The sequence below is a fragment of the Trachurus japonicus genome, chromosome 5, assembly GCF_045865225.1.
Source record: "Trachurus japonicus isolate A0001 chromosome 5, Traja_1.0".
NCBI classification, from domain to species: Eukaryota; Metazoa; Chordata; class Actinopteri; order Carangiformes; family Carangidae; genus Trachurus; species Trachurus japonicus.
Window position 1 is genome coordinate 14,447,175 of NC_140911.1, and position 14,379 is coordinate 14,461,553.

The 14,379-nt window shown below is 40.7% G+C and overlaps 1 protein-coding gene across 5 annotated transcripts in view; it reads right to left on the reverse strand.

Annotated features, from left to right (window-relative positions):
* LOC146987257 (uncharacterized) overlaps positions 1 to 14,379 on the reverse strand; it is a 79,363-nt gene continuing 64,984 nt past the window's right edge. For 3 of the 5 annotated variants that reach the window (XM_085776471.1, XM_085776470.1, XM_085776467.1), the window contains 8 exons: positions 12,533 to 12,583; positions 10,982 to 11,341; positions 9,891 to 10,022; positions 6,987 to 7,046; positions 5,847 to 5,942; positions 5,209 to 5,289; positions 4,996 to 5,112; positions 1 to 3,698 (listed from right to left, as the gene is read on the reverse strand). In XM_085776471.1, the coding sequence (XP_085632597.1) occupies positions 3,693 to 3,698; positions 4,996 to 5,112; positions 5,209 to 5,289; positions 5,847 to 5,942; positions 6,987 to 7,046; positions 9,891 to 10,022; positions 10,982 to 11,341; positions 12,533 to 12,583 (903 nt within the window). In that variant the 3' untranslated portion in view covers positions 1 to 3,692. The remainder of the gene's footprint in view (positions 3,699 to 4,995; positions 5,113 to 5,208; positions 5,290 to 5,846; positions 5,943 to 6,986; positions 7,047 to 9,890; positions 10,023 to 10,981; positions 11,342 to 12,532; positions 12,584 to 14,379) is intronic. The other 2 variants (XM_085776469.1, XM_085776468.1) reach the window with 1 other exon arrangement.

A 14,379-nucleotide genomic window follows, 5' to 3' on the forward strand; every position in this document is an offset into this window, starting at 1 on the left:
TTTGAATCATACTGAGACATTTATTTATGCATGTATGTTTTCCATTTAGACTGAATGCAAATACAGCAAATACACACCACCAAGCACTATAGGGGAATGTATAGCAAAAGGCAGTGGAGAATTGAAGGTGGAGGCTAAACAGCGGAGCAGGTCGATGCTCTTCACAGAAAAAATAAGCTCATATCCATAAATCGGTATTGTGCTGGTTTTCTGCATTAATGGGGCCAATAAATGTTTTTCATCTCATTGAAGACTAACAGTGCAGATCCAGAGAGGCTTCTTTTTTCAATGCACTCTGTGTCACATTCTTTACAACACAGTAATTCACTTTCAAGACGGCTCCTCCTCACCTTGGACCTAGAGGAGAGGTCGTTTCTACATCTGCCTCGCATGTGATTAACAGCACTTTCCGTCGAGCACTTAACTGTGACTCCCATAACCACGACTCCAAACATAAGGCACCCACTCGTGACATTTCTATTGCTCTGCTGTCCTTCAAATTTTTCACTTGCTGCCTCATTCCTTCAAGCTAAAAAACACACATCTCTGGTCCGGTCGATTTCTACATAGTTTACAGGATAATACACAGTAGTTTGGATAGTAATATATAAATACAGGCCCCCCTCCCCCATCCTTCAACTCACCACCTCGCCCACAGTGCACAACATCTCTCCTGATGCCTACAGTCGTTTGTCTTCCATCAGTAGTGTGTCCATTACTATAGCAAGCCATTTTTTCCCAATAGTTTTACAGTATATGTGCTGTTATCATGGCAAGCAAGTGCCTTCACAACAGTCCAGTGTCATTTGACCAGATAAAATAAAATAGAGCAAAATATAATTTACAAATCATCATCTGATTGGGAATTTTCTTGTTTCCACAGACACATCAACAGCAGGTTGACAGTTTCAAGTCAGGGGATGGGGGGGGATTAGAAGACAAGGGCGACAAAGCCATGGTCACAAGTGTCAGAAAAGCTCCTTTGAGTATAACTAACTGTGTTATAGGTTTTGGTTACGCTTCGGTACGCATGACAGTTCACAGTTTTCTCCCTTTAGAGGACAGAGGATAAGATTAATGGCTGCTTATTGCAAATCTCACAAGCAGTGCACGTCACTGCTTCGGTTAACAGTAGCACAGAGTTAACAATGACGGCAACACGGCTAACATGGGTCAGGCTCCATCAGAGGGATTCATGTGTATAAGTGATGCATAGTATAGTATTAAAGGTCATCCAGGATATATGATCTGTGGTTAATCGTGTATGTCACACTATGAGTCTCAGCTTTGTCTGAAGGGGAACAGGGAGGAAAAAACACAGGCCTCACACTCATCACTCCTATAAATTACAATTACAAACTCATACACCATAACTTAAAAGAGTTAATCCAACAGAAAACAACAATTAAGTACCCATGTTAATCTTGCGTTTTTTAACTTTTCAGGCATTGCTCGTGAACATTCACCTAACCCCAAACCTTTGCATTGCTTGTTGAAGTTGCCAATGGTCCATGTGTTTTGTATTAGGCAAATTGTCACATGTAAAGTCTAACTTTAAAGTTGCAATATTATTATTTTTTGTACGGTTTAAAACTAATATCTGTGATGTGTAAATAGTAACAACCCCATTGAGAAATATATCAGTCAACTCTGTGGTTTCCCTGAGCTCTGTGAAGCATTTGAGCTTCTTGAGCTACATGCTAGCTGCTAAGCACCAAACTGAAGATACAATTAGCAGTTAGCTGAGGATGTGGCAGCTAAAGTCAGATATTTACCTCAAGAGACCAACACAGAGTTAAAAGGCAGTGAATAGTGGACTAAAACTCACCAAGTGGCCAGATATACTCCAAAATTATGTTTCTGTTCTGCATCTACAGGATGTAGATGATTGTTTGCCAACAGGATGATGTGACAATTTTGTGTTCAGGCTACAACAAGTGGCCAAAAACATGACAGATTCAGAGAATGGATATAGGATGCTGATACTGACAGTTCACAGGGGTGAAGGGGCTGATATCAAATAGCTCTTTCAACTAATTAGTTAAATTAGTTGATTAGTTAATTTATATACATTTTACTAATTGCTACATAACAATGTTAGAAGGCTGTTTGCCGAAAGCCTCAGCTGCTGTTGCATTCATAACACAAGAGGGTATATGTCCCCTGAGCAACGCTACTCCTACAGGACAGACTGGACATTACTGTGACTCTATATTTGAAACAGAAACTAACTGGTTAACACCCTAACTAGTAGAAGAAGAAAGGTGAATGAAATCAAAGCAAAAAAATAAAAACTTTTTTTTTTTCCCGCTTCTTTTTGAATCTAGAATTAACAACAAATTGTAAAAAGAAAAAGTAGAAAATTCTGCGTTTGAGAAGGTTTGGATGTTTGGATGCTCACACAAGAACACTGAAATGTCCAAAAACACAAGAATAACACAAACCCTGTTTCATGGTGGACGTTAGGAAAATCAAGTAAGAAAATGATAAAAACATATCACATTTCTGAAACTTATTACAGAAAACATTATTCATATTAAAATTTCTCAACAAATCTTATACCCGTGCCCAATAACATGTGACCAGTATTTCTTTGCGTTGATGGCGAGTAGATGCCAAAATGAAAACAGTGAAGAGGAGAATAATGGGACAAGGACAGTGACGTGTTTGTGTTGGATACTGGGATCAAAGCAGACTTCCAGCTGTCCACTGTCCTCAAGTAGAGTCCATCAACATTAGTATGTGTCCACTACGCATTGTCTCAGTGTTTTTTAAAGTTTTTTCGTAGCTGCTCAGTCCCATCGTTGTCAAAGCTTCTTGGATTTCAAATGTGGATGTGTCCGCATACTTTTTTTTTCATTCCCTCTGCTATTTTCTTTTATTGAATCATGCAGATTATAATCATCTGATATTATACATATTTCATAAACAAGCAAACACTGGACATAAATTAGATTCTCTATAGATAAAAATGTAAAAAGCTAATAAGACAGCTGTTGATTATACTGAAGGTGTCACAGCCAAGAGATGGCAATGACGAGCATGAAGGCTGCCTTTTGCCACTCTGCACCAACCTCCCCACCCCACCCCACCCCCCCATCACCAGCATTTGTCTCCATACTTTCACTCAGCTGTCCTCTTCTCTTACATATTAATTTCATGTGTGACAGTAGCAAGAAAGATATTTATGAACTTAAAATCCAAAGATTGTTTTTGAAGAAAAGGTATTTGGGACTGTGGATTTTTGGGGGGTAAAAACAACGATTCAATTGATCCTGAGGGTTCAAACGAGTCATAAAGTGTAAGATCAAATAATGTGAATGCTAAGTTTGAGACAAAATGACTCGAGCAGATGGGAATTCAAATTATAGCTAACAGCTGTGAGCGGGGCTCTTGTTCAATCTTGCATCACTCCGAGCGGTGAATTATCCAATGGAGACTCTTCACTTCCTGTTTCATAAAAAGGTGGGATGGGCCGGGGGGAGGACGAGAGGCCTGGTCACAGTTGGTTTGTCTAAAGGGACAGGAGTGAAGGTCTACTGACTGCATCGTGGAGCGCAGTCTGTTCTCGTGTTGGTGTGTACACAGTGGGGTAGAGAGTCCTCTTGGTGGTGTACTGCAGGGTGGGGTAGGAGACACACAGCTGGAGGGACCGTCTCTTTTCTCCCCGTCTCAGGAGCTGCCATGACCAATCAGGACTGCAATGAGACGACAGACACATCTGTCATCACACATGAACGTGGCTGCATCATGAGATAATGAACTCCTGGACACATACGTATATCTTCAACCCTCCTACATAGTAGCACAACACCCAGAGAGAAAGAGGCACAACATATTACAGTTGTGATGTTGTTATTGTTGTTTGCAGTTTGTCTACATCTCTTTGCAAACATTCCGCAGGTCTTCATAGGTATATACATTTTGAATATGCATATATTTTGTGTGTTGTTGTTTTCCGTCTTTTAAGATCCAAAATAAATCGTAAAAATAAAAACATTGTGGTAATACAGAATACTTAAAGGGACAACGAGGAGTTTTGGAAAGCAAAGTGTTTTCACACTACATTTACCATGAGCCTCCGCGCGCACAGTGAAATTCTTGAACCAGCGCAGGTTCAAAGACGATCAGATACCGTCGTAGTTCCGACCATAAACGGCGATTCAGCGGCGTTATTACCATGACCCGCCGGCCAGCGTCCGTGAAACCAAAAGTAAGGAAAGGCTGGTCGGCTCGCCCAGCTTTTCCGCCACTAATAATAATAATAATAATAATAACAAAATAACGATAGAGACAAAACCATATATTTATCGAAAATGGACCCATTAACAAGTGTGGGTAACGTAGATTCATCCACATTAATGTGAGACTTTTTTATAACCAAATACAAACTCCTCGTTGTCCCTTTAAACTGTGTTTTTTTTCATGCATTAGCCTATTTATTTGTTTATTTCTGTATTTCTACATTTATTTCTGTATTTGCATTTCCACATTCATCTATTTATGGGTGTCAAGATTCATGTTATTTAAGTTATTTAATATATTCATTTATTTATCAAAACATTTTTCATCTGTTACAAGTTGTTTTGTGTCTCTTTGTGATATATTTTGTTGTCTCTTCTTTGCCACTGTGTGTCTGTTGTGGTAATTTTGCTTCTCTATAATGCAAAAACTGTTTAATTTTAAATGACTATGTAGACATTTAGCATCTCGTGGTGGCAGATATGCATCTCCATGCAGTCATTTTCAGTCTACTGAGAGATGTGTGGTTGTTTTTTGTCTCTTCATAGTCATTGTGTCTGTGTTGTTGTTTTATATCTCTGTGGTTGTGCTGTGTCTCTTTGCAGTCACTTAATTAAATGTCCTGTCAAAAAATATTCACCTGAGATAGAGCCCAGTATCTCCTATCAGAAATCTACTGAACACACAAAACATAGTAACTTTGTGACCTGCATTCCTACATGAGTGGCTGTTGCTCCCCTCAGGGTCACGAACCTCTGTTTTCTGCTGCAGCTCCTCAGTGGGAGATTCTGTTTCCCTGATAACCACTGCTTTTGTAACCAGCATGTCTGGGTGCTGCTGCTTGGCCTCTTGAATCGCCATGGCGAGGGCCTGGGGACATGACGCACAAACAGGTCACACGTCAGTGCCTTATGACTTACTGAACATGCATGGAAGTACTGCAGTGTTGTGTAGCTCTCCTCTGACCTGATGTTGGTCCACATCATCGTCTCCTGTGATTATAATCCTCTTCTCGATCCTGGTCTCTGAGTAGCCTCCTTTCACAGTCTGCATGGCACACACACACACAAGTTCACTGAATAAATCATGAGCGTATTCACAACAATTAAACAGGGAATTTTTAGATGACAATAGTTGTTATCAAAATGCATAATTGTTTTTTTTGTACACTCATTTCCAGTCACTGTGGTGTTCTTGTACCAAGTCTTTAGAAACACAAGTTTATTGTTTGTGTACCTATTAATTTCTCACTAAAGATATCAGCTGTTTGCTGCAACAAACACTGAATAATGAATAATGCTTTCACAAAATGGAAATAGACTGGATGCCTATTGTTTTACTGTGCAGATACTGTACTTAATGTCTTGATAATCATAGCAAATGGTATAAGATTCGATTCAATTCAATTATTCACAGATAAATGTTATTAATTACAGGAAGTAAGTCAAGAGAAAATGAATCCATTACATCCACCTCTCTTATCTCTCAACTCCCACGTCTCAACGAGAGGGGACCATGACTGTACTACATGTATAGGTTGCAGATGTGGTGGGCTCCAAACCCCAGTCATTAAACTGTAACCATGGAAACAGATAAGTTGTTACCTTGGTAACTTGAGTTGTGGTTGCTGAGGTGACGTTCTCGGCGGTGATGGTCAGCGGGGACACAACAGACTCCCTCCCCACGGGGCTGGCTTTTACCTACAGTGTGATCATTAGAGGAGGTCATACACATGTGAACACAACACACACATACAGGTACAAACATTCATAGGCACAACATGTACTTTCGTCACAGCCAGGGGTCAGAGGTCAAGCTCCTGGGGGCGAATATCACACATGTGAAATGTGTGTGTAACACAGAATGTTATTAGGGTTTCTGTCTATCTGATTTTACACTCTGTCAATTTATTGAATGAAAACCACAAACACACAGCTGTGGTGTTGGGGGCAGTGAGGAGCTTTATAGTGGAGAGTGGCCTTTGAATCAATGTTGTATTAGAATATAACACTGTTTCAGATTAGTGGTGCTGCGGTGTGAAATAAACACTACAAAATAAATAAATAAATAAATAACACTGTTTCAGATTAGCAGAGGTTGCCTTTGAAATGGTATGACAAATGGCAAATTGAAGCCTCAGAAGCCAAAGTATTTTTAACTTAAACGTGGGTCAAATATCGAAGTACATTTTCAGTGATGCAGCTTGTTTTTTGTTAAAACTTTTCAGACTGATAAAGGCCTACAGTAAAGTGTTCAAAATTTCACCTGTATCCAGGGAAATTAAACTGAAATATTTTCATATACTGACATGACATCAAATAATAATAATAATAATAATAATAATAATAATAATAATAATAATAATAATAATAATAATAATAACAACAACAGTAAAAAAAAATCATTAAACAATATAATGGCTCATGCTGCAGATGAATTCATCTCTTACTTTATTCCTTTTGTCAGCTTGTTGACAGATTGTTCTAAAACAAATTCAGTAATACCTATATATACACAAGGTTTATTGGCTCATGCTGCAGATGAATTAATCTCTTACTTTATTCATGTTTACACTTTGATATACTACATCCCTCTCTGTCTATTATATACAGTATTATGTACTGTATACACATAGGTCAAGACTAGAAAAGAAGGGAGTGCAAAATGGCTGGAGTTTCTTACTCTGCCACCACCCACGCACACACATTGTTACACTGATGTATTTCTTCTATAAAGATACTTACAGGGGAGCCATTTTCTTTAAGGGCAACATGAGCCTCCTGTGAGCTGACAACTCCATAGTCCTGTGGAAGGGAGACACAGTCTTAAGATTTGAGAGCAGGGATCATAAAAGAGATCTAGTAGGTGTCATTTAAAGAAACATTACTTTGAGGGAAAGATTAGTCAAAATCAATGCAGAACAGGCCAAGACAGACTGAATATCAAGGCCTGATAGGAATCAAGCACCAACAAACAGTAATCCTATATTTCCCATAATGCAGCCATTATCTTCTTCCTTTAGGCTCTCCTGTAAGTGTCAGGGTATAAGAGTCTGCATCTTTCCAACTCCACGTCCCCATTAAGTTGCAACACAGACCTCCCTGTTGTAAAGGTACGTACAGTATACACCTCTATGCAGGCTGTCTCTCTGGGACACCACTACTGATGATGTAATTAGGTAGGCTACACCTGTGCTTTTCCTGCACTAACAAGCCTGAGACGTCCATGGGGACACAAGCAGGAAACAACAAACACACCGTGTCTCTGTGAGCTACGACGTGTTTCCCTCTTGTTTTACTATTGGGATAGAATGAAAGAAACAGATATCTGTGGTGTCGGAAAAACATGGAGTTAAGTCAGCAAGATGACTCAGCAGTGTCTGTGATGCAGCTAAGTTTGCACACATTTTGGTAATATTAGCCTCCATATGCTCCATGTTGTGCCAGTTAAAGAGGAATGTGTTATTTCTCCTTTTAGAAGTCTGGCTTTGAAGCTTCACCGTCCAATGCTTTATATAGTATATGAACAACTGATCAAATAACTATGACAGAAACCGACCGCTGTATTCACACTGTGCAGAATATGCAGCTATTTGGAGCATTTCACAGCTGAAGACTCAGATCCCTCTGAAGCTAATGCAGAGAGGCCACTGAACCTTCTATCATCAGGTCACCACAACACAACTCTAAATGACAGCTGATGTCGCCTCATGTTTGCTGGATGCTCACCATGTCAGCTTGTTGTCAGCTTGTTCTAAAACAAATGAAGCAATGCATATATGTATATTTATTTACTGTATATATACATATGTATGTGATGCATGTCCAACGAGACAAACTGGTATTTCATCTAAAATATTTCAGTTTTTCAAAGAGGGTATTCTTGAAAATTACAATAGGATGATGATATCACCTGAAAAACTTCTAAGCATTTAAAAGGCAATTCAGGTCAAGCAGTTATGAATAAATTCCTTTTACAACAGTCTGGTAGTCAATGTGAGTCGACTTTAAAATTGAAATTCAAAGACATTCAGACAGGTAACGGAAAGTGTGTTTGAGACGCTCAACACACATGACATGTCTCCCTCTGCTGGAGGAAAAACAGAGATGCTGAAGATCTTTGTCTGCCTGGAGATGACGTCATCTGCTATTCACTTCACACACACATGCACGCACACACACACACACACACAAAGAACAGCGTCTTCCACTGACATCTTTGAAAATTTGACTCAACACTGATCTGGCACTTCAAGGCACCATCTCTACATCACTGCCTGAGCTCACCCACACCATTAGCTGAATGGATAAAGAGCCCAGCAATGATTACATTTTAATAAGGCACCGGTGGGACAGCCAGCCAGCTCTCAAATCTTCGCCTCTGGACATGAATGGGATTCACACCTGCTTTCATCATCCTCATTAATACACTGTCAATACTTTAATTACTCCATAATGATGCTATTATGTCATTGGTGTCTGGGGAATACAGTCTTCATGCTATTGAAGCCCAAAGAAAAATGCCTTCTCTGCTAATGAAGACTAACTCCAGAGCTCCACAAAGAAATATTAAGTTCTTCAGTGCAAGTCTATTTGTACTCTGATGAGTAGTATCCTCACTTGCCCTGTCTATCAATAGACCTACTTTCGGCTAAAATTTAACATGATGAATTTATAAAACAGCCATCATGTCTCTGTACACCTGACAACATCTCTGTAGATCAGTGATTAACCTAACCCTAGTAAGTGTGTGCACATGTCAAAATGACAGTAGCTTCACTGGTGCTTAAAATCAATAAGTTAAGCTAACTGACTGCTAACCTACATATGCTGTATAAATAAACTTGCCTTGCCTAGTATTGATCTTCTCTTCTCTCTAACGCTACCTTTAAAAAAAAAAAAACTGTCAGGTCTGAAAATATGTAGCTGCTAATTCCAAAAGTAAGCAAATGAAAAAAAATATCTCACTTAAATAACAGTTTAATGTTGCTTCTCGAGTCAAACAGTTAAGCTATAGGCAAGAGTCACACAGCAGCCATTTTTCTCTGATGTCACGGTGAGGGTGAGAAACCTTGAAAATGTCCATGGCTGAATAACTCCTGTGTGGGACTAAAAAAAGACGCAAGTCTGAATCCACAATTTTGATAACTGCAGGTAACACAGACCCACACTGGAGACCCTCCATGGTAATGGTAGACAAATGTGAAGTTTGCGATTTACATAATGGCAACGTTAGCACTGCTAAACTTGTCAGTTGACAAATCAATCCACTGGCTTGTAACAACTATTTCCTGTAGTTACATGGTCAGCTTGGATCAATGATACAATAATATTGTGAAAATAAATTAAATTTTGACAAAAGACAATATGCATGAAAGCATAAAGCCTCTCTAAAGGGTAAAGGTGAGTTAGCAATAAGAGGCTTTTGTGCTACTCAAAAGATGTGTCAGATGTTGGACATAGCAGTATGGTATTTGGCTGTAGGTGACAGGATTTGAGCTTCCCACCTCACACATGATATCAGAGGAAAATGGCCGCCATATGACTACAGTCAACATAATGAACATGCAGTCAATGACAACTGAAGGGACAAAAAACCAAAGGCAGCTGTGTGAATTGTTTGCTGTTATTGTTCCATTTCTTGCTTACCTGCGGTGAGACGTTCATGATGTTGGTCTGGACCTCTGATCCGTTCGTATGCGTCTCTGTCTTGGAGTCGGCCCGCTTCAGCAGATGGGCCATGCTCACAGCATTGGGGTCTTTCTTTGCCACAGGAGGCTGCTTGAAACGCAAACACAAACAATAGAGTCAAAGAGCATCACGCAACCTGTCCACAACAAACACCGCCGTAGACCCCCTTGTAAAATCGTCTTATTGGTTCCAAGCTGCGTAACCTTCAAAACAAGCATTTAAATCCTGTACAGTCAAATGAAAAAAACAACAAATAAGATTTTTATTGGATTGTTCAGGCTGATGACAACATGCAAATGATTACCAAGGCAAGGGAACAGAAACACAGATACAACTGACAAATATAAACTAGGTGAGAAATTCATGAATTAATGCATCAACAAAGAGAACAAAGCCAGGAACACACAGGCTGCATGGTATGAGTGTAGCTGCTGCAGAACACATTGATTTCCATTTCACCACACATGTTAACAGTTTAAAGTACAAACATCGGCCATGTGAGACTCTGGTGTTGTGGTTGCATACTGATTTGATCTCCTGTCTATTTGTCTCGTGTGCTGTGCGTGTCCCAGCAAAAACAGAGAAAAAACCTATTCATGTCATATTCACATCACAGTGGCAACATTACAACAAACTGACATCTTCCATTGTAGCTGTCTACATCTAGGCCGAATCTGAATATAACACAAAGATGAAAAAATTACAGTAAACTACAAACTCTTTGTGAGAGACAGAGGCAAGGCAAGGCCATTTTATTTGTATAGCCCATTTTTATAGAGCACACATACTGTATATGCTTCTGCCAGCTACTGTACCAGGCTCACACAACAGTCTGTGTGTTCCCAGGATAAAACATGCAAACGTTTGAATTAACCATCGAACACAAAACATTAACAAAATGCAACTGAATTCAAACAATGACAAATGGTAAAAAAAAAAAAAAAAAAAAAAAAAAGATAACGAAAACTTGTAGCAACCAAGTCCAACCAAGCAGGTTGACTCCAGTGGGTGGTGATGATGACGAAGGATGAACACATTCAGCTGTCTACCTCATGATGGGTCCCCTCCTCAGGAAGTTTCTCCTCTATGGGGGACTTGTCCCGGGAGCCCATCAGACGGGCGGAGTAGAACCTGGAGGTCTCCTCAAAGTCTTCCCGGCCCACCTCGGGCTGTCGCTCCCGCTCCCCCAGCTCCGACATGCCTTTAGAGAATTCCTCCACGCCAGAGTGGAGGTCTGTGATGATGGTGAAGTCGACCTCGGCCTCCAGGCTGGACGTGGAGCTAACTGTCATGCTGGAGCACTTGCGCTCAATGCCCAGGTGGGATTCCCTCATGCAGGCCACGGTGTCCCGCTCCTGCTCCTCCTCGGACGCTATGCTGGGCTGGGGCCTCCTGTCCCCGAGCTCCTTCTGGAGCAGGTACAGGAGAAAGGGTCACACATCTAATGTAACTGTGGATGGATGGGTGGAGGATGAAGATGATATGGAATGGGATGAAGTGTCTTCGGCGGCGTGTTTGCTGGAACTCCAAAATCAAAGCCATTGTATTCAGAAACTTAAAACAAGGACTTTCGTAACTTTGTAATGTCACAACAAAGGAGTTGTTGTGCCATCAGCGATGCCCCCAACACTAGATTTGGTGTTTACCGGAAATCTGCTACTGTATATTTTTATTCAATCATCCAAAAGTGGTCAACAAAGAAAGGGGAGGCTCAGAGTCTCCTCTCTTCTGATTGGTTCATAGACATGTTGTTAGCTTCAGAGAGAAGCCTGAGGGAGGAGGTGTAAAACGAGGTGCTTTTGGTGCTTTAAACACAATATAGATATCAACACTTCAAATAAAACTCAGCTCAGCTTGAGCTGCTTTGTAGTCACTTCTGCCTTTGTAGCCTGCGTGGCTCTATAAGACTTCAAAGTTTGGCTCACCTGACGAATGCAATTCACTTTCAAAGGGTCATAAACCTGAAATGTTGTTGAATTACAATGAAGCTCTTGGTCTACAGTCACGCCACTTATATCAATTACAAGTACACTTGCTAATCACATCACAGTAAAAACTGCATCACGCCAGCACCAGCCAAGCACAAGCGATTCTGCTTTAAACCCACACATTCAATTCAAACTCATCATAGTGATGGATGAGGGCAGCTGAATAGCCAGTAAAAAGTCCCACACTAGTTCATCCTGTATAGCTTAGAGCTATTTTTCTATGCCTCCATGTGAAGGACATATTGTTTTCAGGTTGTCCACCCCATACTCATGGACGGGATATTATGAGAACAGAAGTTCAAATTTGGCACAAACATTCATTAGGACTCAAAGATGAATAGATAAGATTTAGGGTGTCAAAGGTCAAGGGAGTGATGATCTCACAAAAAATGTGAGACCTCGCTTAGCATTAAGACAAAATTTCACACATTTTGGCTAATATTTCATATGATTCTGGATTAACACCGCAAGGCGGGAATCATAGTTTTATCAGAAGAAAACGGTGCAGTCAGTAAGGTGGCATGTGGATTTTTCCTGTGACGGGTGCAGAGAGCGGGATAAAGAGATGATGGGTGGAGTGATTGAAGGTGGATTTAAATTCAAAGGAATAACCTTGAAATCAGCAAACGGCTCCTCATATATGGCAGGAGTAGAGACGGGCTCCTGCAGGGAGGGAAGCAGAGGAAAGAGCAGAAAGAGCATCTGAAGGTTAGAACAAGCTGAAGTGGATAGTGGACTAACAGACAGAGGTCCTAACAGCAGAACTTGACTGGGGCCTGGAAATATGAGTCCAGCCCACAACTGATGTGCTGCTCAGTGAGAGTCAAGATCAGGATATGGCCCAAATTATGCTCAAAGTAGCAAAAGTAGCTCATAAATGAATATTTTTAATGTGGTTATATTTGAATGTTTAGGTGAGAGATTCATCCAGACCCAATCTAAGCCCACTGGACTTGTTGAGCCCCAGTCAGGTCCACATAGATTCAGGCTAGAATTTCAAGCACTACTCTATGGTAGTAACATACGTACAGTAGCATACAGCAGTACAGTCTAAAGGACAGAATAGAGGTGAGTTTACTGCAACAGAAACAACATATATAGCCTGGTTTATTTGTTAGAGTATAGTTAGAGAGGCAGGACAAAGAGAATCATGCAGTTTGTATGATGAGCAGGTTTTTCAGCATAGCAGCAGCCACTCTCTGAGTTGCAACACTACGCACCTTGAATTTCAACAGGAGGGTATTCAAATAATATTGTCGGATGTCCAATGAAAGGTGCACGGGTGCATTTCAAAGCCCGTCAAAATGACTGTGTGCGAGCGGGTCCACATGTTCAGAGAGGAGCACCTAATATTTTCCCACAATCCCCCCTGAGCTCAATCAGATCCTGATATGATTGTCACTCCACCGGTGAGGTGCGTTCGCAACAACTGAGAGCTACGCGACACCCCTCCTCATGCCTGTTTAATCCAATATATGCAAGAGCTCGACTCAGATGAAAAGGTGGGAAATGATGAAAGCTGTCATGTCTATTCACTTCAGATTCCTTTCATTCCAGTGCCAGAACGCGTGCAAGCCTCCTAATGATACCAACAGTGAAATGAAAGCAGCAAATCTGACTGTGTCAGGCACTGAGCTGTGGTGTCTCACTGCTCGCCCGCCAGCTGAGGTTTCACAGTTGGAAGAACCGGTGTGTTTTGTAACACCGTTTAACTTTCTATGCGGGTGGGGTCGGGGGAGAATAAATGTGTCTGATTTGTGATTTATTATCAACAAATCTGAGGGATCAAGCGACATTTTGTGAATACTGTGCATGTGAGTTCACCAGTGTGATGTTAGCTTTTTGTGTGCAAACCAATTCTATAGTCCATTTATCTCTAATTTGGGGGGAGGTAATAGCTGCGTGTAACAAAGTAATGGATGACAGTACATTTCACCCTCTCCTCCTCAAATGAGTGATTCAATTTGTCACATTAATAGGCAATAAATTGTTTTGTTTTGTGTTTCCAGTCTGAAAATGGCATGGAGACGTGCAAAAAATCATCAGAGCGATGATTATGTGCGAGCCTTTCTTTTCTTTGCCACACTGACAGAGGACAACATGAGCTGGAAGGAAATCTGTGGCTTGCATGTCAGAGAAGGCAAAGACCAACCAACAACAAACAAAACATGTGACATTGATTTTGTTTTTTTGTTTTTTTTTTTATCTCTCACAGCCAGTGGTGAGCTGTACAGATTTGCCAGACAAGTGTGGTGCATGTTGAGGACAATGTGAGGGGAGAGGAAATTATTGAGTTGCCACATGAGGAGATGTCCAAACTCTTTTTTTTTCATTGATTTTTTTTTCTTTTCTTTTTTTTTTATTGCCACAAGACGGAGCTGAAGTACCGCTCCGCCTGCTCTTCACACAGGCACGAACAGGTAAGATGGATGGAGTGTTTCAAGTCACTGTAAAGGTAT